Raw genomic sequence first — 23830 nt, forward strand, 5'->3', positions numbered from 1 at the left:
GAAGCTAAATGGGAATCATACGTTTGCTGTGCCACTGCAATTACCGAAGTCATATACATTGGTGGGATCATAAAATCACCATGTTGGTCTGAAAAAGATACATTTCTCATTAAGTGACATTGGTAGGATTTCACTCAAATGCCACCATTTGTAGCTTTACTACCTTTGTCCTATTGTAGCTTTTCAGTGACCCTACTAGGAATCTTGTCACAGCATCTAACCCACCCGCCTGGGTCATTCCTGTTTCATTCCTGAAACAGTAGCCCCAAGCTTCACTTTCTCCTCTACCTGGAGTTTGTCATCCCTTAATATACCAAATACACATCCACATATGTGGATTTCCTGTTTTTGCATTTAACGGACCCTGCTTAATAAAGAATGTGTGATCTTAATGTTCATAAAAGATACAAGTTTGGAACTGAAGAGGAGTTTTTGGAGATCTTTTGGAGGTTTACTGTGTACACTCCTCCGTCTGATGTAATAAAGTATTTTTCCTATTAATGAGCAAGAGCGCAGCCTAGCTGAATGTGCATATTTTTTACAGCCTATAGTAAACTGTTTTTCTTGCTACATTCTTGTCATCCTGCCCTTTTCAATGTGAATAATACATCTGAATTTAGTAGGCTGTATTCAGAAATGATGCTTAAGAGAAGGAAAATGTAAATGGCAGAGCTGACACTCAGGGCTTAAGCCCACTAAAATTGCGGAATATCTGTTTTTTAATAGTGCAAAACATCATAGAAAAGGCATAAACCACGTAACATATTCAACAGAAAGTAGGTTGAAATTTCTCCTTTTTTCCCCCCCACAGCAAAAAGCTGTTTGTTCCTAAATCAGGATCATAACTATGTCCTCACTCAAAACATACAAGTGACCGCACTAGGACAGACTGATTTTGCACTAGACTGTGCTTAACAGATATCAGCAGCTTTCATTGTAGCCTCCTTTGCAGTAGTTATTGCATAGAATGTTGTGAAGTTTAGTCAGTGGGAAACTCTGATACCAGACTTATCATCCAGGGAGACCTGACATTTTACATTGATATTTCCAAGGCAGTAATTGCCATCACGTTCTCCTCTCATTCCCAATAGTCAGTATATAGATTAGAAATGTTATCATTCTCCCCAAAGAATAATCTGTTGCTGCTGTGTCCAGCTCTTGCAATTGGTAGCACACGTCCTGTTTTCAGAAAGGCACCTTGGAGAAGGAATTGGCAAACAGGTTGTAAGATTTTCTCACTTGGTTTTGCAATCATACCTCATTACTGTTGTATTCCTGTCCTTCTAAAGTCCAGCTCTTTTTCATGTACTTTAGCAGGCTTTTAATTTTTTCTGTATTAATTCCTCACTATCTCAGTGATAACACAGTAACCAGCAAAATCTCTATATAGGAGGTGGGGGAAGGCAGAAATAGTTGATTTTAACTCGGCTGCTTCTAAAACAAACCAGTTCTGTAAATGCGTTGTTGGGCACTAAACCATACACTGACTAACACCTGCTTTCCTAAAGCACTGATATGTTAGCATTGCAATTACTAAAGCCCAGCCAGAATGAGTGGTGTGGCTTGTTACGTGACACGGTTACTACCATTCTGCATTTGTGAAAGTAATAAAATGACACAACAAGCGGGCACTGGGTTTTACCAATTTTATTTCTAGACTTTAGTGTTGTTGTTTTGTTTGTTGTTTTTTTGTTTTTTGTTTTTTTTGTTGTGTTTTTTTTGTTGTTTTTTTGTGTTTTTTTTTTTTTTTTTTTTTTTTGCTGGAAACTTGTCTGTTACAGGTCTGTTGGTGAAAATGTGCATTTCAGACCAGTGATGCCAATAAGTACAATATAAAAACGTACAAATCTGAATTGCTTGCTTACTACAGATTGTTATAACAACGTGACAAACAAAGCATCTCTGTTGGCACATGAACCCACGTATCTGGATTTGGCATTTCAGTACACACAATATGGAAAGAAATTTGCAGTACACACTGCCACTCAGTGTAACACATAACATAACCAACAACCACTAACTCAGTAATCATGTTTGGTTCAGAGACACAGAGATGCCACAAACAGAAGTGTTTTATGAGGTAAGCAGTAAGAAATGTTCCTGAAATTTGAACAGAATGTATCCAGTCCTCCTGGGTCCTGCGACTGCTAGTAGCATTGCAATGCTCTGTTTATGCACTATGTAGGGTCTTAACTGCATTTGCCTCAAAAGAGTTCTAATTCTGTTTTGGTTTAGCAGCATACAGGCAACAGCTAGATTATTCTTCAGCATACAACTCTGTTAGCTGGCTTGTTTATGAGATTTACAGGCTTTTTAAATTAGCATTATGCTATAATTAACAAAAAAATAAAATAAAAACGAAAACAAAAAACCAACCCTAATATATCATAACAGATTAAACACACAAAATACTTAAAAGAGTTCCAGAAGATAACCTATCACACCAAGTGATGCATCCCAACTGATGGGAACCACATCAGATGGCATACAAAAGTTATATTATAATGCACCTTTCATATATCAATGTGGCTAATAACACAGCTTAGAACTACTATGATAATAAACCCCAGATCAGACAAAGAATCCAGCTTTATAAAATGCCTAACAACAAAAAGCGGACATTACTTGATCTTCTGAAATGTCTGCTGTCTTTAAATCAATGCAACCTAGTTGCAAATCGCGAGACCCATTCAGAATAACGTTCGATGCATTTCCATTTGCAGTAGAACTATGAGGCACTGTGTACGAACATTAAAACCTGGTCTAGACATGGTTAACTGAAGTATGAGGTATTGTGAAACAGGAACCTTTTTTGGAATAGAGCAGTAATCACATTAAGTAAAAACTGATCACATAAAAAAAAAATCTACAAAAAAAAAAAAGATGTCAATAATATAATTTTCTATGAGAAAATTAAACCCTATAACATGGCAGTATATGACATTGTATAACAAAAAAAAAAAAAAAAAAAGAAAAAGAAAAACCAAACTGATCCACAAAATAGCAGCAAAACACAATGACAAAGATACAGAAAAGCAATGTTAATTTTTTTTCTTTTTTTCTCAAACCATGCTGGGAATTTATCCATAGCAGCTCAATAAAAATGGAGCATCCACTCCTTTTCTTTTTTTTTTTCTTTTTTTTTTTTTTCCTTCTTTTTTCTCTTTTTTTCTTTTTCCTCTGTTCCTTTTTTTCTTTTTTCTTTTTTTTTTTGTTTTTCCTTTTTTTCTTTTTTTTTCTTTTTTTTTTAATGCATTTGTTTCATCTGGGTTTTACAATCAACACCTTAGCGGCAGTTTCCTCACATACATTTCACCATCACATTCTCCTCGAGCATCAACTTCAACAGCTATGTCCACGTCCCTTCAGCTACTTCCTAAAATAATAATAAAAAGATACATAGCCAAGATGTGCAAATTTTCTATTTGTAGCTAAATAAAAAAACAACAACCATGGGGCATATACTGGAATAAGAACTTCTTTCAAGTACTCCAATTTTCATATCTATTAACTATGGCGTTTTTTTATCATGGTTAGCTTGCTATTGAAAATGTCTGAGGGGCCAAATAGACTGCTTGGTTTTGGGTTTGTTCTCTGAAGCGTGTCCTTTTTCTTTCATAAGCTGCGTTAAAACTGCGACAGCAAGGGTAGAACGACTCTTTTTTTTCTTATTTCAGAAAGGGGCGATTGCATTACTTTACAAATCATACTGGCCTTACGAACATCCTCTGCAATAAATATTCTTTTTAGCCTTAACTATAAATTATATATTTTAGTGTTTAAAAACCTTCAGTTGCAAAACATCTAGAGACAGTCCTTAAAACTATGCGTCCTATACGTGAACCTTTAAGGCCCCTAATTTATAACCATGTGTTGGCACCAAAGGATTTCTAAACTTCAGCTTTTCTATAGAAAAGGATAGGAAGATATCCTGGCAATTTGTGAATGCAATTTCTCTCACTGGAACACAACCTTCGGATAAAGAAAAATCACCTTTCCTCTAACACCATAGTTAAACGCACTTGCTTTGCAATTCTGAGTTTGCCAACAAGCACTTAATATATTTCCAAACCATTCCATTAAAAAAAAAAAAACAAAAACCCAAAAAATAAAACCAAAAAAACCAAACCAAAACAAAAGAAAAAAAAACAATTCCCACACAATAAAAGAATGTATTTCCTATATCTAATGGACTGAAAGTGCTTTGAATGGAATGGTTTTAGAATATTACAAACAAACAACAAAAAAAAAAAAGACTAATCTGTGGATTGAACCTGACCTTAATTAGGCTGAATATCTGTGGGGTCAGACCAGCATTTTTACACAGGTAACTACAAAAATATGAAGATTACAAAAATATAATATATTATGTCACTATTTCGGTTTCTCTTTATAATAGAGTATCGTATGAGTAGTACATTGGCCTTTCCCAACAACGCTAAGCTGGAACCCTACAAATGCACAGGCAATCCACAGGCACACACAAAAAAAGATTAACATATAATAATGCTGTATACTAACATACACTAACTTATGGGTTACGTTAACCATTTATAAGGTGAAGAGGATAAAAAAAAACAAACAACCTAAGGAAATAAAATAAACATTTACAGATGAATTATAAAGTGACTAAATGCATAAGCAAGCAAGATACAGAAAAGCCTAGAACTGCGTTAAAGTTATGCTTTTTAAAGAAAACAAAAACAAAAACAAAAGAATATTTCATTTACTATCTAAAAAAAAAACCCTCTTCTACTTTAAAAATGGTTGGTTGGTTGGTTGGTTTTATATGTAAGAAATCAAATCTAATACCTCCCCTGGAGACATTTTGTGTGTTAATGCCTATTTTTACAACATACAGACAAGAACACTTTAATATAAAAACTAGTTGATTATTATTGTATAAAATCCTCTATTTTTGTAGCACAAACCCCTGGGGGCAATGCAAATACTATTTTTTTTCCTTTTTTAAGACAGTTTTTGGGGTATTTTTTGTTTATTTGTTTGAAGTCACAGATGGAAGGGAGACAGAGCAAGGTAAAATATAACAAGACTGGTTTTCCCTTCTGGTATAAAAATGTCCTGGAGAAAAGGGTTTCTGTGGGGGAGATCCCGATGCTGATTCCTTCTCAGATGCCCTTTCTTTGCTTCTCTTGCCAAGCAAACCCACTAGAAGAAGTCCTCTTAAATGTTCACATCTCGCACATCAGTGGGTGTGCAGGAAAGGTCTGCTTCGTCCTCTACAGTCTTTGTTTCTGAAGATACGTTGTGCTGCTGTGCCTGGCGTAGACTGGATTCAAGGAGGGATTCAATCTGTTCTTGGCAGGCTCGTAAACAATCCTAGGGAAGATTGAGCAGGAGGAGAAAAAAGACCCAGGGTTCTTTAGAAAAAATACTAACATCACAGGCCAAATACCATTTCTTGAAACGTCACAAAAAATACAGTCAAGTTATTTGGGAGCACAGGAAGAGCAATGCGGAACAGTGCAAGGACTGGATGAGGTACCCAAACTGCTACAGGGTGCTAACTGGCTCCAGCCTTCAACAGTAACTCCTGCCATCTTCCACTTAACAGCCTCAGTGAGCAGCTCCACACGCGCTCCTCTGACAACAACTGTCATTTTGCTCCCTGTGTCAGCTCACAGAGCTGCATGGATAGTGGTGCATGCTCCTGCAGTGACATGGGCAGTAGCCAACCTGGCAGGACCTTGGCAGAGAAAGCTCTTCAATGAAAGTGGCACGTATGTGGATGCTCAGATACACAAAGCTGACGCTGCCTGCTAGCTGCTACTGTCTGCAGTAGTGGGCAGCTCTGGTTAACTAACTGATTTCTAACTCAGAAAGTATCTGAGCAGAGAAACTTAGCCACCAGCGTGACCCCAAAGTGCAGAGATCTTTTAGAATTATATCACTAAGGTGCTGCCACGCTTTCAGTTTGCTACTGCATCCACCCCGACAGCTCAGAGCAGGAGCTCTTTCCTCAGCTTCACAGCCCATGTCTGGAGCTGGGTGCATGGCCTGGAAAGTGCCATGGCTGTACTGTGGCCTGGCTGCGGTTTGAATGGAGAGCAGCAAGCGCCCAGCAGGACCAGGTCTATTGTGGGAAAGGGCAATTTCCCCAGCCATTGAGCACAACATGAGCAGGCACATCCAAGTCTACCTATTGCTGTGCAGCAATTCCATTTGGAGAAGGCCTGTCAGCTCAACCTGTCTGACCTCCTGCGAGCTACGGCTGCATTCTTCAGAGCCACACACATCCACTGCAAGGGCACAGAACTGGTGCTTCAGCAGGCACAACAATCCCAGTGTTTTGCCAGAATTCCTCCAGCGTGCTGTTTACTCTTATCTATACAACAAATATCGTAAGCTTTTTCCCAACATATTTAACTCTGTGTCTGAAGGACTTTGAAGTTTCCTTTCAGTACTGCCTTTTCTGATTTAACCTATGACATGTGTTAGCCCTTGCGGTGAACCCAGTCTTCCATGATAAATTGCCGTCAAAAGTGTTAGGATGTGCATGACTGAGAATGAATGTTGTTTTCCTGAGAGGGTGACCTGCCTGCTGTTTTCTTTATTTCCCAGTTTCAATTCTGCCTTCATTCAGAGGCTTCTTGTGTGATCTACCAGCTTTTCACTGATTCCACTACCACAAGAATCTCCTCTGCCACCAATAAGGGCACATGGCATTTGGGGTAAAATAAGATTAGAAACCCAAGCAAACAATTCTCTGCGAGGCCTTTCTGAGAGAGAGGGAGGTTAATCCTACCTCTAAGCAGATCAGACCATCAGTTACAGCTCACTGAAAACACATAACCTATGACCTCTCTTGGTTTAAACCCTAGTGTAATATTTCCTCTTGACAGAGACACACAGCGTTTTAAATGACAAAAAGAAACGCCTCATATCCTGAAGTCATGATGCCTTTGGCTCCTGCATTCCTCTGGCCTTCCCACTACGTTCCCTGCGAAGCCCCTCACCCCTTCCTGAGATATGACAGATCAATCCTGTCTGCGCTGCTGCTGCTCACCCATCCTGCAGCATGTACCTCAGTCACACTTGGAATTAGATGTATTAAAACAGCACATGAATAGCGGTTTGGGGATTTTCACTTTTACTAATCTGGGCACTATTTCAGATAATTCTGTGATAACAAGGTGCTATGCCCAGGGTTCCAAACTGAAGCCTATTTATTTTCATAGCAAAGCAAATCCTGTTTTTGTTTTTAATGCTGCTATTTGCATGTAGCATGTCTGAGTTCTGAAAACTCAAACCATTCAAAAGGATTTCAATAAACACCTATTCTTCTCCCTCTGGCATTCAGCTGCCAGTTAATACATATAACTACATCATTTGAAGGTTATTTTTGACTACAGATATTTTTAATCCCAGTGAAAGTCTCACAGTACAGCATGTCAGAACTGCCTAATATGTTTTTAAAGCATTATCCTTACAATTTTTATCAACAGCAGTCTTCTGCTGCAGGTGACGGACAGTGTTTTAAGTGTTAGGCACTCGTTTCAGACCGTGTATTACTTAGTCAGTCACCAGGTGAGCGGAATATCTTAGGACTAGCAAAAATAACCGCAAAAGACAAAATTCACCGTGAACAACCTAATACAAGCTTGTTTTCATTCTCAGTACTTCTCAGTGCCGAAAAGCAAACACTAAACTTGTGCGTTATTCTGATAACTTCTCCCAACAACTTTTCTGCTTCGCTACCCAAATTTTCAATGCCCACAGTTTGTTCAAGGTCATAAACCCTTCCTGGATTAATTAAGACCCTCAGTGGAAAAACAGGAGGAAAAAAGGCTAGCTTAACTGATGTGGTCAAATACCTTTAACACACACAGCAGACATGATCACACACCAGGGTCAGATACTAAAGGAAACAACAACAAAAAAGAAGCTGCTTGGAAGTCCTTTGTTACTTCCTGACCCGCTCTGGATAACAAGCACATGTCTGAAGGTGCCTCTGAGTAGGGGCAGGCAGGAGACGAATTCCAACGCGCTAACAGACAGCATGGAAAGCCAATCTAATCTAGTTTAGCAAATTTCTGGCCTGGAAATGAATGTCAGGTAAAATTCCATCTGTTTGGATGATGGGGTCAAGAATAGAATGATGGAAGACAGCCCAAGACTTCTAATTGTGATTATCTGACTTCTAATTACCCCTGATCAAAGGCAAAATGGGAAATTGGACTCCAACCAACATAAACATGAACCATAAAGGAATTCCAATCAGGTGATATCCATTTTACTTTAGATTCAGCTTTCTTTGAGACTAAAGGTAAAAAAGTGTAATTATATAACCTGAAATCCAACAGACCGGCTGTTCTAGCTAATAGATAATCTGGAAGAACGTTAGCCATGCTGTTATAATGCACACTCTTAATATTTCTGCCACCTCAGTGTAAAGGGCTTCGGTCATGCAGGCTGACAAAGGGGAACCACTGCTGTAGAGTAACAAACTTCATGTGGATGCCAGCTAAACAGATATTGGCAGTAGGCTTACATGGGCCTGCCTTATGGGAAACTGTACAGGGGCATCACACTGTGTACAAAACCAAGCAATCTGCCCTTTCCAAAGTAACAGCAGTGAAAGATGCTGTACTCTTACTTCATTACAAACACAACATATATCTACATATGGTATAACTGCTCATTTTCTGTAGCAACCTCTACAGAAACCTTACTTCCAACTCTAGCTGCACTAACAAGTAAATATCTTTAGCAACAGAAGCAGGAAGAGTTACTTCCTTTCAAAGGACTTAGTTTTTTGACTTAGTTTTTTCAAGTTCAGGTCATACAAGTTGTGGCCTTATGACAACTCTGGACAACAGGAAAGAAAGAAGCTTTGCTGAATTTTCTTCTGAAAGAGCTGTCATCAAATAAGTCAAGTCATGTAAGAACATACTCTTGTTCTCCAAGGTGTGAGAACATCTCCTTCAGTGCTCTGTCAGGGATCATTAAATACTGCCTGTGTTTGAGTCAGATGCTGTCAGTACCAACAGCATGCCTGGAATTTTTCCTCAGTACCTCCTTCAGCCACCTTGCACCAAGGAGAAGCCAATCATACACTGACGTACCTACACTGTTCCCAAACTCACTGAAAGCATGACATGTGTGTACCAAATATTACAGTATTTTACTTCAGCATTTAAAGTTCCTATAACATATTTCAGTTCCAGATCCACGCTACTTCAGCTGCGGTAACGTAAATGGCAAAAAAACCATGCTAAAATCTGAGGTGTTGTGAAAGTGACCAAAATAAGAAGCTGTGATATAATATTTGTCAGCAGTTGTTTATCTGACGTAATATATTCTGCTGTGAATAATTCAATATGATGCATTCATCTTTCCAGAAATAATTCAATCCCGCCAACAACACCCAGTTACGCAGAACTAGTTCTGATAGACCTGGACTCATAAAACTCTCCATGGATTTAAATTATTAACGGGTAAAATTATTTAACAGCATCTCAAAGATTCTGCCCTAACCACAGACTTGTCTTTATCTGTTTCATTGTCCAGCACCGGGAGACCTCACAGGAACCTTTTAAAAGCATCTATTTATTGGTCTTGCACATTGTTGCAAAACAAAGCTCAACTCTGCCCCAACTTCACACACCATTATGACATGGATCATTGACTTTAGGTCTTCCTTGTAGGCTCCCTTCCTGGCCCATTCACTCATGAAAGGTTTATTGCTCGCTAGTTACTGATGTGCATCTCCTGGAAGCTGCAGGGCAAAATGAGAGTCCTGCAAGGACCATCTACCTTGTCACAAAGTCGTGGGACAAGCATTTGTTCCAAAAAGGAATTCAATACCAGCTACTGTGCAGGTCTAGCACGTAATAAACCAAATTAGATCATTAGAACTCTTTTAAGAAGGGTTTTTTCACACCACTTGGCACAATAAAAGGCCTCAAGAATGGTCAAAGATAAGGTCAGAGATACCACGAGGTCCATTTATTGCAATCCCAGTAACTATTTCCTCGCCTTTATTTTAATGGTTTTCTTTTGCACAGACTGCTGTTTAATTACCTATAGGCAAATTACAGCTTTTGCAGTCATCCCAACTTGGCTCAGGGTTTCCTCTGTGCTGTTAAGACACGCCTCTCAGGAACACCAGAGCTGGATGTGGCGTTCCTATCAGTATGCTGCAGCACTGTAACTGCTGATTATTAATGGCTGTAATGACAGCACAGAACGGGGACCAACACCAGCAAGCATCTTCAGAAAACGCCCTCTGAGGTTTGACCTTTACTGAGATTTACTGCCAGATTAGCTACTGCACAGCAAGCAGGCATTCATTCTTAAACTCTAAGACAGAAGGATCAACTGAGAAGAGTCACTTACCGGATCACATTTGATAACTTGTGATAGGAAATGTGTGAGGCATTGATAGGAGAGGAAAGTGTTAGTGTTCCCCAGATGCAGGCCTTGCACAGCTGCTACCACACTGCCAGCTGCGATCATGGAAGGTGGGTTTGAAATAAATTTAACATCTGTATGAAGAAAGAAGAGGGGAAAAAAAAAAAAAGGAAAAAAAAAAAAAAAAGACTGAAATGATTGCTGTAGTAGCCTGCCCATACACATCCGCTCTCTTCTCCCAACATGGCTTCAGCTGGCAGCTGCTGCACCCATACACCGGTGCCTCCCGCTCCGAGCTGCCACGGGCCCCAACCTGCCAACAGCGGTCCTGGTGGGCAGCCCGCTGCGCATGACGCCTGGTAGGGCACCGTCACCTGGGGACCGCAGTTACACAATGCTTTGCCCGTATGCTGCCGTGCTGCAGGGGAAGCCCGCTCCTGTTCCCCAGTAGTGCACGCCACCAAGCCCTAGGTGCGCTCCGACTGGAGCCCCCAGGCCCTTTAAAGCGCTGACATTCAAAGGAATACAGCTTTAATGAACAGCGACATCGGTAAAAAGAAAGGAAGAGAGAGACCGCGTAGCCCTGTCAGGAGGCAGATAATCCATATTTAAATTAAGGTTTCATCTTAAAAATGCTTTGTCTCGACCTAGTCTCTTGTCAGTGGCTGCCATCCATCCCGGCAACAGGGATTTAATGTAAATGCGGCATAACTAAGTGACGGGGGTCCCAAGAATTGGCGGACAATCAGTTACATTCTGATGTGACACCATGCTGACAAGAGGCTGGGCCCCCTTCCAGACTGCAGTGCTGTAGGTCTCTCCACAAAGCCACTCCCATGATTCCTTAAGGGGCTATCTCTGCCATTTAGCGTGGTTTTGGTGCGTGTTTTTTAATAAGAATAATCCACGTTTTAATGCTAAGACTCTTTTCCGTTGAACAGGAATGCGTTTGATGTGTGGCAGCGTACACCTCGGAGGGGAATCGGAAAGAAAAGGAAAAAGGGGCACAAAAGCAAACATCTGATACTGCGAAGAAGAAGGGGAAATGCCACATTATACGCAAGAACCTGAGATACATTCCTTCAAGCTTTTATCAGAATACAACTTCCTCTGGGCTGAAAAAATATAAACCATCTGTCAAACCCCTGAATGAAATCAAAGGAATGGACAGCTCAGAGAGCTCAGTGGAACAGCGTGAGTATTAAATCATGCATCTCCTTTATTATGATAAAATAACTTCTGTGACAATGTTTTACCAGTGAAACTAAAGCCTCCACCACCCTGCGGAAGCCCCCTCCTCTGAATCTGTTCACGTATCTCTGACACTTCATTGCAGCCCAGAGCAGTGCCCACCTTCAAAAGGGCACCGCGCCCCGCGCTCTATGAACCTTCACATTAAAACCGATACGAGTAATTGTGGCCCAGCTTTTGTGATGAGCTGCCAGCAAAAAGCCAACCTTGGTCTAAAGCCATCTCCTGCGCGCCACCGCGTTCAAAGCAAACGTAATTTGCCCCCTTTTCCTAACCCGCCCATTTCGGGACAGACGTTAAGTACACACACCTTGGATCAAGCTCCTGTCATTCCCCCAGATCAAGGTAGTTAAGGCTGGTTATTGACAACACGCGCATTCCACAGATGGTCTCCCAGCTGAAAGTCTGAAAGGCAGTGGCAGGTGGGCTCCAGAAGCAAGGGCCTTCAGCAGGCAAACATGAATCCCACCGTGATTTGGTTTCCAGCGGGGTGCAGTGGCAGTGACTTCACGCCAGCATCAACTGCTTTCCACGCACAGAACATGGCCAAAATGTGTCAGTTTAATGAAGTCCGTCCTGACAAGATCATGTTTGGGATTAATATTTGCGTTCTTCTTTTAAATGGAGCAGTAAACAAGAACACGAATTCATGGTCACACCCTCATTCTTTCCAAGGTGGAAAAGTGATAATGAAGTTTAAATGACCAGTTTGTGTCTGTCCCTATAACCACTCCAGACAAGCAGCATGGACTGCCTTTTTGTTGCAACTCAACAAGGAATTATTTGTGGCAGAGGCCACTAATTTCAGCATATTAATCAGGGGGCCCCTCTCGCCTGTAATTGGATGCCCCCAAGTGAAGAGTGTGGCATCATTGTCAGCCTCCATCGCCTCATCTTGCGCTATTGAGCGCTCAGGAACAAGGGGGCTTCGGTGAGATGAATTAGACCTGACACAGCCACAATGGGGTAGGGGGCCCCATCAATTGAAGCACACATCCCCAGTAGCCTATCTGAGACTTCATCCAAAAAGAATAAACAACTTCAGCGTTGTTAAAAAGAGAGAGAGAGAGAGAGGGGAGGGGGAGGAGAGAGAAGAATGCCAGCCACCCTGAAGGGAGGACAAAGCAGGCATATAGGCGCTGCAGCGCTTTAAAAAAAATTCCTAACAAGGCGAGTCACCCCTTTTCCTTTTTAAATGGAGCAGCAGTTCCATCCGTCTGGAGAGCTGGGGGCTATGAATGAAAATCTTTTCATTGAGGCAAATCAAAACTGCGAACATAAATCACTTGCTGCAAGATGCAACAGGTTCCAACTGGTCACATACCTTGAGACTCCCAATTTTATAAAGGCCAGAGAATAGGAGAATTGTAACCCGGTTGTTTCAAAGCGAGATCTTTCTTTCTCCGTTCAAGAGGAGGAAAGCAACAACAACAATAACAGCGATAATAATAATAATATAAAAGGAGCCCGGTGTGTTTTGATAACCAGAGGAACATAATGAAATGCTGAAGCTCCAATATTTGTTGCTATTCATTGTTATGCTTCTATAGAGCCGCAGTTCTCCCTCAACACTGGTCTTAACTTGGGCCAAAAGAGGCCTGCTTCCTTTTGAGCTATCCCTGCCTTGTTCGGCCATGCCAAGGCCCCATTCATTAAGCTCAATTATGTGTTAACTTCAAACAACCCCTGGTCATTTTTTATTTCTTTTTTTTCCTCTCTTTTTCTCCCAAACCCACCACAGCACAAAGACATCCTTTGGTGAAAATGGATTTCTCGAAACTGAACCTAATCAAACAAATGCACTTCTACTAGCCAGGCAACTGAGGAGGGAGCTCAGAAGGAATTCCCCTCCACTTCACCTTGCGACGTAACCTTCTCGTTCTGGAACAAGCACGCATGCACGCTCATCCACAAACACTTCCACAGCATTCACCTTGCTAAGCCAACTGGCAGAGATCTTACTTTCTACGCCAGCATTATTTTGCTGCCTCCTCTCAGGAGCCTCTCCTTCAGGAGGGGACATGGGCCACGCACTTCAAGCAGAGGACATACTGAGCTCACCCCCGAGGCCACTTCAGCAAGTTTCACAGTGTTTCCAGTGGACTTTGGATTGGGCCCCACAGCACAGCATCCAGGCAACATAAGGCATTTGCAGTCCATCTAGGTTCGTTTTGGCAAGGGGAAATACAACCCAGCAACAGCAAAGCAAAGTCCAGATGCTACTTAAGCCACATGTTATCTTCACTAGCCGACAAAGAAGTCGCAGGGGAAAGCAAGAGGTAGAGAAAATCCCAACATCCAAAAATAACAATAAAAACACAGAGCCCAGTGGCAGCCCTTCTGCGCGCACTTTCCCCAGGAAACATTCCCAGCTTGAGTAGGGAGCCAAAGAGGGCCCCAGTTCCGGTGAGCTCAGCATTGTTTTTCAAAAGCTAAGTAGAACTCCCAGAACATGGCTCTCATTTACTGATGCATTCTCCAGCTGTGGTTTGTACCAGTGTTAAGTAAAGGCTCTAGATGTGCTTCCTAGAAGAAACATAACAACACCGACAGTAGATCAAAGTACTGGACCCTTAGCAAGTCTCCAACCTTTGAACTACTCTTGTTTTCATCCCTGTCATTGCCAACACAACAACCTAGGTTAACCATCCCCATATCCAATGGGAGGCCGGGAGAGCTGTTCTTTTTAGCCAACAGCTGAGGTAGTGTCAAAACCAGCAAGTTACACGTTCAGGGTCCCAGCAGCTTTATCTGGTGGGCTCTGCCATGGAAAGAGCACGTCTGACTTTCCCGTGGTGCTGCTGCAGGTGGTGCGAAGGCTGCTGGGGGGCTGCACACCCCAATCCTGGAGCAGTGCTGCTGCAGTCTGACTTTGGAGCCGCCCCACCATGCCGAGTGATGCCAGTGCATATAGATGTCCCACGAGGGCTTGGTTCTGTCTCTGGGCCTCAACCAGTAGGCTCTGTGTAACCTGTGTTTTCTTCTGAGTACCTGTGGATGTCTCTTGAATCTTTTTACCAAACCTTTATCTGGAAGACAAGCTCCCCTAACTGGGCTGACCACACATCCCACCAAGGATTTCCCAGGTGCCACTGCAGGCTTGGTATCTTCCAGCACAGTCGCTACCAAATATTAGCGTTTAATGCAGCACAGTATCTCCTTTGCACTACGTTTTATCAGTGCTAACAGCGTCTGGCATTCCTCTTTACGTGCTACTGCAAAAGAACATTTGCTTTGGCTGCTTTTTCTTCCTTATTCCTTTGCCATTTGTGGATTTGTCTCGTCACACCAACAGCCAATGCACCGAAGGCGCCGCGTTTTGAGCAGAGGATCGATCTTCCCTCCAGGACTTCTTTTGTCCTACTCCTCTGCTCAGGTCTGTGGGAACTGCGAGATCTGGAGGACAGCTTTTCCTTCCCGCTCTGCCAGGGTTCAGCGGGTGAAGCCGGCGCACGCACAAACGCACACACACACACTCCGCATGCAAACACGGAACTTCAAAGCCACGGCGCGCACAGGCACGGTGCCCTTGAAACCAACGATCGGGGCCCTGCGGACCCAGCCTGGCAAGCGCCTGCACGGGGCCCTGCACATGGCTCTGCACATGGCTGCGGCGCAGCACGTGGCCGGGGCGCAGATGGCAGCACCGGGCCAGCGCCAGCAAAGCCTCCGCACCGCGTGGCTCCTGCCACTGCCGCCAGAGGGGAAGAGGCGGTTCGGGAGGGAAGTTTCCAAACCCCCCACACAGAGCTGTTCCCTCCGCCTATAAAGCTGTCTTAGGACAAATCTGCAGGCAGGATTCCCCCTGTGTGGGCAACGAGCTTCTTGCTGCCCCAGCACTGATAAAACCCAGCGCGTGGAGGCGAAGGGATTGTGCCCCACAGCGTGCATCCCATGCTGCTGCATGGATAAACACCGTGCTTCTCCCCCAGCCAACGCATTCAGCTCAGAAGTATCTTCCGAGAAAGCTTACCTGTGCAGAGTAATCCACCTTCTACAAACAACAAGGGCAATAATCAGGGCTTAAGCTCCCTCCCCACAGCCCCGAGAGCCCACGTTAGCCACAGCCGCGAGCCAGGGCCGGCTGTGCACAGGGGAGCGACGCGCTTTGCGGGGCGTGCAGGGCTCATACCTGTAGCGCACAGAGCCACAAAAGTCTGAGCATGTTTACGGATGATCTGTTTGGTGTCCTCTGCCAGAGGCATTTTAGTGAGGAAATGTTCAATGAAATCGTGGGGGGTCATTGCAGCCAGATTCCATTTCAGCTTATTCACCAGCAGCAGCTCCATTTGCTGCAAAGACAAAAGGGAGGAAGGGGGAAGAAGAGGAAGAAACGGAGGAAAAGCGCCGTTAGACCAGGTGGTGCACGCGGGGCCGTGCAGCACCCGCACCCCGTCACCCACGCCCAGCTCGGCGGAACCCTCCCGCGGTGGTCGCTGCACCCGGAGCCGGACAGGGCCGCCCTCCGCAGCCCCAGTGAAGCGCAATGCACCCGATGCGGCCACCAGGGGGCGCCCAAGTCGCGCCTCGCCGCGCCGGCTCCGAGCGGGGCAGCCTCGGCGGGGGGCGGGGGGCTCGGGGGGTCCGCAGCCCCGCGGAGACGAGGGGCTGTGCAGGCAAGAGGATGCGGCCATGCCCGGCCCCGAAAAGGTGTTTCCCCATCAGCGTGCTTGGCGAGAGGGGGGGGCCTTTCTTTTTTTGTTTCTTTTTTTTTTTTTCTGGTTTTATTTTCTGGCCTGAGGTGATTAAATACGCAATTACCAGTAACTCGTCGGGTCTGATGGAGTTGTCGGTGTAAATGCACAGTTTTTCCGCGGTCAGAGGAATCGTTTCCTTCATTTTGGAAGCCACAAACATGCAGGTAGCTCCGAGCAATTGCAACCGGCTTTTCTTGAGGGGTTCGAAAGACAAAAATCTGTCCAAATAATTCATCGCCAAGGGGAAAACTTCCTCTTCGCACTTCTGCTCCTCGCAGACCTGCGGGAAGGACGGAGGTCGTTGAACAACAAATTCGGCATCGGCGCAGAGCGACCCGTCCCTCCCCCACTCGGGCCGTGCGGGGCGAGGTTGCGGAGGGGGGGGTGGGGGGGGGGGGAAGAGGGAAACGCGGCCGGGAAACGGGGGACAACGGAGGTGCGAAGGAAAATGAAAGTCACGGGGGCCAAGCGGGGGAAACGCGGCGTTCGAAAGATTCGTGGGGAGGAAAGGGGGGCCAGCGCGGAGGAGCTCGTCGTCCCCGGCGCAGCGGCCCCCAGAACGAACGACTAAAAAAGCACAGAAACGGGAAAGCGCAGGAAAAAGCGGGGGCAGCGGACGGGGGAAGAAAGGGGGGGGGGGGGGGAAGAGTGGGGGGCCGGGCTGCCCCCGGGCTCTGCCGTTCCGCCCTCACTCTGCCCCCCGTTCGCTGCGGTGCCGCGATCCTCGCTCCGTTTGAGACACAAAGGTGGCGTCCAGCCGCATTTCCCCAGACGTCATCTTTTCAAAAAATATTTAAAAATATTTAAAAAATCCGCCGGGCTCCGGAAAAAAGCTGAAAACGAAGCGCCGGGGGTCCTTTACCGAACCCCGTAGCCGGGGTCCGCCGGGGGGGTCCCGGGGAGGCGCCCCGAAGTGGAATTCCCCTCGTCCCTCTCCCGCCCGCGGCGCGGCCGGGCGCGACGTTTCCCAAAGCGAGGCACGGCGCCGCTCTTTCAAAAATTAATTAAAAATAGATCGCGGGCGTCCGGCGTTTCGGAAACGGCACGAAAACGTAGCCCGGCTCTCGGGGAGCCCGCCGGGGACACCCCTAAACGCGTCCCGCTCGGCCCGAGGCCCTTTCCGAGCCGCTTTTCCCAAGCGACCTTGCAGATCGCCGCCCGGCACAAGCGCGCCTTTGAGGGGTGACCGCAGCCCGAGCTCTCTTCGAGCCGAACAAAGAAACTTTCACCCCGCGGCTCCCCCCCGGCAGCGCGGAGCCCCCCGGCCGTGCCCTGCCCGCCGCCCCAGCGGGGTCCCCGGTTACCCCCCCCGGCCCCGGCCCCGCCGCACCCCCTCCCCCCCCCCCCCCTTGGCGCGCTCCCCGAGACTTTCTAATTTTCTCCCGATTAATAAACGCTTTTGCTTTGCAATAAAAGAACAAAGATGGCGCGTAATACTGGCACGGGCAGCGCTTGCATACGTGTACAAGGATATTAATTTAAAATAAAATCCCCGAAAAATATTCGGCAGCCTCTCCCGACGGCCCCGAGCCCCGGGGGCTGCGGGGCCCGGGGCGGGCGGCAGCGGGGCGGGCGGCGATACGGCTGTACCCGGCGCACCTGGCTCGGGGACGGCGGGCCCGACGGGTGGCACTGCCGGATCCCGGCTCCGCACCGCGTGCGGCCGCCGGGGGTGCCGCCGCCGGGCGCGGGGCCGCCGCGCCGTCCGTCCGCCCGCCCGCGCTGTCCCGCGGCCGCCGCACCGCGTGCCGCAGCGGAGCCCCGTGCGAGAGGGGGGCGAGGGCAGAGCCGGCGCGGAGGGAGCCCCGCAGCATACACACCTCCAGCATCCAAGTGGCGACTATTTTCCTCATATATGGCAAGATTTCCTTCTGCACGCACTTGAAGTAGGACACCGAGGGCGAGCAGGTCTCCTCCGCCTTCAGCATGGTCTGCAGCACCCTGTCATTGAGCAGGTTGGCGTCCAGGTAGGCTCGTCGGATGGTCTCCACCTCGCAGCACAGCAGCTGATGTTCCATGTCTGCCTCCTTCGTCTCGAGTCAGTTCCTCAAGGACTGAGTCAGTCTCTCGCTCGCTCTCTCTCTTCCCCTTCCAGGAGTCCCTTGGATGCTGCTGCTGCTACTGCCGCTACAGCCCTCTGGAGGCTGAAAAACTTTCTAACTTCCAACAAAACTCTCCTGTATAGTCCCTGTGACGTTACTGTTGTTAAGCAGAGATCAAAGCACGAGAGAGAATGAGAAAGAGAGAGAGAGAGAGCCAAAAGCGAGGGGCAGAGCCCTAAAGCCATCCCATAGGCTTCAAGTCCTTCCCCTTTGCTCGGCTTATAGAGCGCAGGGGTTTCATGCAGATGCAAATGAGACGAAGGCTCGCTTTCTTCAAGGGCAGGGGAGAGGTGGGGGAAACCCAAATTGTCTCCTCGGTGCCTCGTGCATAATTTTCAAAACGGAGAGAGTCGTGCGGTGGGAGCCGAGCGATGAATGGGGCCGGGCCACACACAGGCACGGGGTGCACGCCGCACAGGGGAGCGCTCGGCCTTGTTTTACGGGGGGCGCGGGGAAGGGAACGCGGCACCACGCGCCGTGCCCGGCGCTACCTGCGGGCCGCGATCCGAGCCGGGCACGAGGCCTCGCGGCCGAGCCCACCGAGGGGACAGCTCTCTCCCATTTCCTCCTTCCTATTCTTGTTTTTTCTCCTCCAGCCCCACCGACTTCGCCGCAGGCCGCAACTTTAAAGTTGTAACCCGGCGTCGGGGTCCCTCCGTTCTGCTGCTTCTTCCTTCCCCTGCACCTCTCCCTCCGACGGGAGCGGAGCGGCTCCTGCCTACCGCCCCGTGTGCGGAGTCGCCCGGAGACTAAAGCTACGCCGAGCACAAAATGGTGGCCGGGCCCACCGGAGGCCCACGTGGGTGCCGGCCCGGCCGTCTGGGGCTGCGCCTACCTGGAAGCGCTCCGCTCCGTCCCCGACGGAGAGCCTCCTCCGAGCATCTCCGGGCCAGGACGAAGCCTGGGGCCCACGGGAGGATGCTGCAACGAGGGCTGGCGGGAGGAGCGGCCGGCTGGGGCCCAGGCTCCGTGCTGGTTTTACGGGTAGCCAGGCCACGGCCTCGCGGCCGTCGTGGGCACGCTGTAGAGCCACGTGGTATTTCTGCGGCGTGAGCGGCGCCGGAGCCGTGGGGCGCGCCGGTATGCGGCTGTGCGCCCACCGCGTCTGCTCGCTGCCCGCACGCTCCGGCAGCGCTGTGCCGCCCGCCCGCCTCCGTCTCACCCCAGCCGAGGGCCGCCATCGGCTCCCCGCACGCAGCGGGGCCGCAGGGCGTCATGGTGTGAAACCGCCCCGCGCCCTTCCGTCGGGCAGCACGCGACACACGTGCTACCGCGCTCACAGCCCACGTCGGCCGGAGACCGGTGACGTTTCTAAGGCACAACCCGGCCTGCTCGCTGCAGACCCGCGGGGACGCCGCCGAACGAACGCTCCCGCGGCCCCACGGCACGCCGCTCGGGGCGAGGAACCGCTCGAGGCCGCGGGCCGCCCCGTCCGGCCCGGGCAGCGCCGCTCCCCACGTGCGCTCGGTCGGGCCGCTTCCGCGCCGGCCGCCCCCTCCCGCTCCGCGTTCCCGCGGCGCCCGGCGGGGCGCGGGGTTCGGGGCGGGCGGTGCCGCCGGCAGGGAGCGGCGCTGGCGCGGGGCCCGGGGGAGCCCCCGGCTCGGGGCGGCGCGGCCGCAGGAAGCGCCCATTAGCATGAGCCAATGGAGGCGCCGGGCTGTTACCGGGCGGGCCGGGCAGATCTCGCCGCCCGGTCCCGCCGACACAAAGGGGACTGGTCGAAAGGGCGAGCGCCGCGGGGGCTCCGATCCCCTCTCCGGGGCGGCTCGACGGCTCGGCTCCGCCCCCGCCGCGCATCTGCCCGTGCCGGGCCCGCCCCGCCGCTACCTGCCCGCCGCCCCAGCGCGGCGGTGCGCGGACGGAGCGGCCGGCGGTTAGCGGTCCCCGGCAGCACTAACGGTCGTGGCTCCGCGCGGAGCCGCGCGCGCTGAACGGCCGCGGCGCGCCCCGCCGCCCACGGGCCGCGATCCGCTTCCTGCCCGCCCGCCCCGCGGCGCCCGCGGCCGGGACCGCCGCTCCGCTCCGGCACTTTCTCATGACGTCAGCCGGGCCGCGCTCGCCGCCCCCGCTGACAAAGGGAAGTGGGGCCCGGCCCCGCCGCGGGAGCGCGCATTCCTCGCGTGCCGCCGGGCCTCGGGGCCGCGCGCGGCACGGCCGCGTGCCACGAGGCGGCTCGGTGGCGTGGCGGACGGCAGCTCGCGGCCCGCGCCGCTCCTCCGGCCCCAGAAGAGCAGGCGGCTGCGGGCCGGAAGGGCGTGCGGGGGCTGTCGGTCGGTGCCACCGAGCCGTGGGGCTGCGCCGTGGCGGGGGTCCGCACCTGGCCCCGCGCGTTGGCTCCGGGCGTCGGTGTGCGCATCCCCGGCCTGACGGCACCCCGCGCCCAGCCGGTGCGGCACGGCCCTCCCAGCTGACGCCGGTAGGCCGGCTTAGGGAAGCTCGGCTACCGAACGGGGGTGGCAGAGTGACACGAGGGCCGGAGGGACCCACCGCAGTGGGCTCGCATCTGTCGGGCCCCGTGCGGACAGATGTATCGCGCTGCAAAGCTGCGGTGTGCCGTGCAGCTCAGTTTGGTTATAAACGAGCACGGAATAGCGTAAATGTGGAGACGGGTGATTTTAGAGTTCCATCTCCGTGTACTCTTTATGGCCTGCAAGAGTGCGCTATGTGAGCAGACAGATAGCTGCCTCGTCCCCTGTGGTTGGTTCTCACCTGTGCTAGGGCAGCAGAGAATGCGAGGTATGATAATAGCCTCCTATTAAACTCAATTGAATTTCTTTTGTCGGCTAATTTTCATTTGTATTTACATCGTTTACTAAATTGCGCAGACTTGCAACCTTGAACTCTGGGTGCCGCTTCTTGGGGGAAAAAGACAAAGATGTATTAACACCTTTGTTAACGGGTATTACATTTAAGATGGATTAAAGCAAGAAGCCCGAATAAAACATGACTGTCTGCTTTGATTAACAGCTAAATCAGAGATGCTTTGTTTCCAAAGAATAAGGTTCTCTGTGGTACTGGCATTGCCTTGGCCTAGCAGGAACCTGGAGTCTACTGTTCACTGTGCTGTGGGGTCCCCAATCTCCCAGGAAAGGGTAAGGCTGTGCCAGCAGGTCATGCCTCCATCCACTTGATGACAACAGGGAGAATATTTGGCACGCTACTAGAAACTAACCCTGGGATCCCCTAGCGATGGTCACACTGGGCTATGAAGACACATGGATGGATGCAGGGAGGTTGGAATCCTCTGACAGGTTGTCTCTGTTAAGTGGTAGGACATACAAAAGCAAGACTTCAAACACTCCAAGGGAAACAAAGACACAAAAAGGTACTTAGTTCCAACCTGAAATACTGAGTCATCTAGGCACAAGTTTGTGCTGAGTGCCTTGTACCATGACACCAGTGCTAATTGCAGCAGGTCTTGAAACATGCAGGCTATTTCCCAGCAGGGAAGGGGAGGATCTGGGAAAGGGGAATGGCTACATTTTTGTTCAAAAGCCCTCACCTTATCTCTCCTCTCCAAAATCCCTGTATGGTTAAGAGCATGTTTAGTCCAGCACCCAAGCATTTCATCAAATCCCAGCTTTGGTTTTGAATTCAGACTGGGGCTGGAGCCATTTACTGAAGCTGAATTGCAGCAATACAGCAGCATAACAACAGTAAAACTGTCTCGAGAAATACCAAGAATGTTTTTTCCTGCTTCTGGAGCAACCCAATGATGTAATACAATAGTTTTTAGTGGTGAAAATGGGGCTGGATTTCGGACAATTTAGAAGCTCATTCAATAAAAGATTGAAGCACATGCTTAAGTCAAAACATATAAGTACAGCCAGAATTACTTATGTGCTCAGAAATAAAATACACATTGCTGAGCTGGAGCCTAAGGGTGCAGTTTGAAGTTAAGGCTAAACTAATCTAGAGGTGTTGGTGTTCCTGGAAGTGTTTGGTCCTCTCCTGGCTTTCTTCCCTGCAATGGCTTGTGCTGCAGTGAGACAAATGCTATTGGTACAACATCAAATTGGAAGCAACACTGGTTGCTTCCCCAGCAACATGAAGAAGTATTAATAGAAGAAGTCTCCTGTTCATACTGAGAGTCAGTGGAGAAGCACTGGAGTCAATTTCTGCACTAACGTGAGGTCCATGATGGATTTCATGAGCTAGAGAATGAATTAAGGGGAACGAGTATTTTCATTAGGTTTAATATGTTGTGCCCGTCAGATTTGCAGTCACTCATCAACAGTCCAGCTTTTGGCACATGGCCTCATTTATCCTTGTACCTGCACACACCCAGCTCTGCACTGTGTGCTCCTGTAGGGGTTTATTTTGGGGGGGGGGGAGGAGATTGGAATTAGCCCGACTTGAACAACTAGGCCAAGGAACATTGAGCAGTAAAATAAAGTCCTGATGACATATTTGAACTCTTGTAGACCATGGGTTATCTGATCTGCAAGGTCACTGCTATTCTCTGGGAAAGTCTGAAAGAATCTGCTCTCGTTTCAAGCTTAAAGGGCCCTTCTTGACAATGTGAGGATGCAGATTCCCTTTGTCTGCAGTATATACAGAGATGAACGTTTCAGAGTATTTACTACCTGCGTGATTTTTCTTTCCTTTGGATTTAGAAGCTCATCAAAGGCAGATAGGGTAGAGTTTTAGTAAAGAGAAAGAAAAATTGACTCCGATAAGACTAACAAAACCAAGTGAAATGCAGAAAGGAAAACTCCAATGTAAAAGTGAGAAACCTAAAAAAAAGAACTTTCAAATTCCTCTTCATAATTTAAACTGTCAGCAGCAGCAGAATTCAAGAATTACATTTCAGACACGACTTATGCCGGGCATGTCTTAAAAAGAGAAAGACAGAGACAAATTGCCTGAAGAGGCTGTCCCTGGGAATAAGAAGTGCAGGATTACGCCCTGGGAAGCCAAGCATCTTTTCCACTGTTCTGTCTGTAAAAGAGAGGAATGATGGCCCTTGCTCTTAGTGGCTCTAACAGATGGAGTTGGGGAAGGAGTAGGAAAATAACATCATTCAAACTTTTGTCTTTCTGTATTTATGAAGAGTCGGGTTTATGCCTTGCTCAAAATGTTTGAGGCTATTATATTACAAAGATTTGGTATTAATATGATTAGGCTAACAGTATTTGTTTCTGTAATATGCATCATAAAGTCCCGTCAGAATGAAATTCAATGCTGAAAACATCAAATAATAACTTTCACAGACCATTAAATGCTTAAGGCTCCAGCATGGGAGTTTATTACAAAGGGACCCTGAAATGCTGCTAGCTCTTACATCAGAATATACTTTAAGTTAGAGGTATTTCTCCCCTCCCAGGCTTTGTTTGCACCAATATGATGTAAGCCCTTGCTCTGACTGTTACGTTGGTAAACAGACCAGCTTAGCTTTGTGCTCGG

General features: G+C 48.3%; 3 protein-coding genes across 4 annotated transcripts in view; 1 reads left to right on the forward strand and 2 right to left on the reverse strand.

Annotated features, from left to right (window-relative positions):
• LTO1 (LTO1 maturation factor of ABCE1) overlaps window positions 1-15628 on the forward strand; it is a 30180-nt gene extending 14552 nt beyond the window's left edge. Inside the window, exons 5-6 of one of the 2 annotated variants that reach the window (XR_011903903.1) lie at window positions 11316-11568; window positions 13367-15628. Coding sequence is in view for 1 of the 2 variants with exons in the window: in XM_072339263.1 (XP_072195364.1) it covers window positions 11316-11327 (12 nt within the window). In the remaining variant the exon portion in view is untranslated. Of the gene's footprint in view, window positions 1-11315 lie in introns of both variants that reach the window. The other variant, XM_072339263.1, reaches the window with a different exon arrangement.
• Window positions 1742-19266, reverse strand: CCND1 (cyclin D1). The gene is made up of 5 exons (XM_072339261.1): window positions 18143-19266; window positions 16387-16602; window positions 15758-15917; window positions 10360-10508; window positions 1742-5340 (listed from the first exon to the last, which is right to left on the reverse strand). The coding sequence occupies exons 1-5, from the start codon at window positions 18338-18340 to the stop codon at window positions 5185-5187; spliced, it is 879 nt and encodes a 292-aa protein (XP_072195362.1). The 5' UTR covers window positions 18341-19266; the 3' UTR covers window positions 1742-5184.
• Window positions 18392-20055, reverse strand: LOC140253318 (uncharacterized). The gene is made up of 2 exons (XM_072338834.1): window positions 19260-20055; window positions 18392-18510 (listed from the first exon to the last, which is right to left on the reverse strand). Exons 1-2 carry the CDS (start codon window positions 20053-20055, stop codon window positions 18479-18481), a joined length of 828 nt encoding a protein of 275 aa, XP_072194935.1. The 3' UTR covers window positions 18392-18478.
• Between the last annotated feature and the right edge of the window lie 3775 nt (window positions 20056-23830).

Source organism: Excalfactoria chinensis, chromosome 5, assembly GCF_039878825.1.
Source record: "Excalfactoria chinensis isolate bCotChi1 chromosome 5, bCotChi1.hap2, whole genome shotgun sequence".
NCBI lineage: Eukaryota > Metazoa > Chordata > Aves > Galliformes > Phasianidae > Excalfactoria > Excalfactoria chinensis.

Coding starts and splice junctions, on each gene's coding strand:
- CCND1 (XM_072339261.1), bottom strand. CDS start 18,340: ATGGAACATCAGCTGCTGTGCTGCGAGGTGGAGACCATCCGACGAGCC. Junction 15,918..16,386: donor TCAGACCCGACGAGTTACTG/GTAATTGCGTAT, acceptor TTGTCTTTGCAG/CAAATGGAGCTGCTGCTGGT. Junction 10,509..15,757: donor TGTGGCTCTGTGCGCTACAG/GTATGAGCCCTG, acceptor TTCTTCATACAG/ATGTTAAATTTATTTCAAAC.
- LOC140253318 (XM_072338834.1), bottom strand. CDS start 20,055: ATGGGCGCTTCCTGCGGCCGCGCCGCCCCGAGCCGGGGGCTCCCCCGG. Junction 18,511..19,259: donor ACGGAGCGGAGCGCTTCCAG/GTAGGCGCAGCC, acceptor GTAACGTCACAG/GGACTATACAGGAGAGTTTT.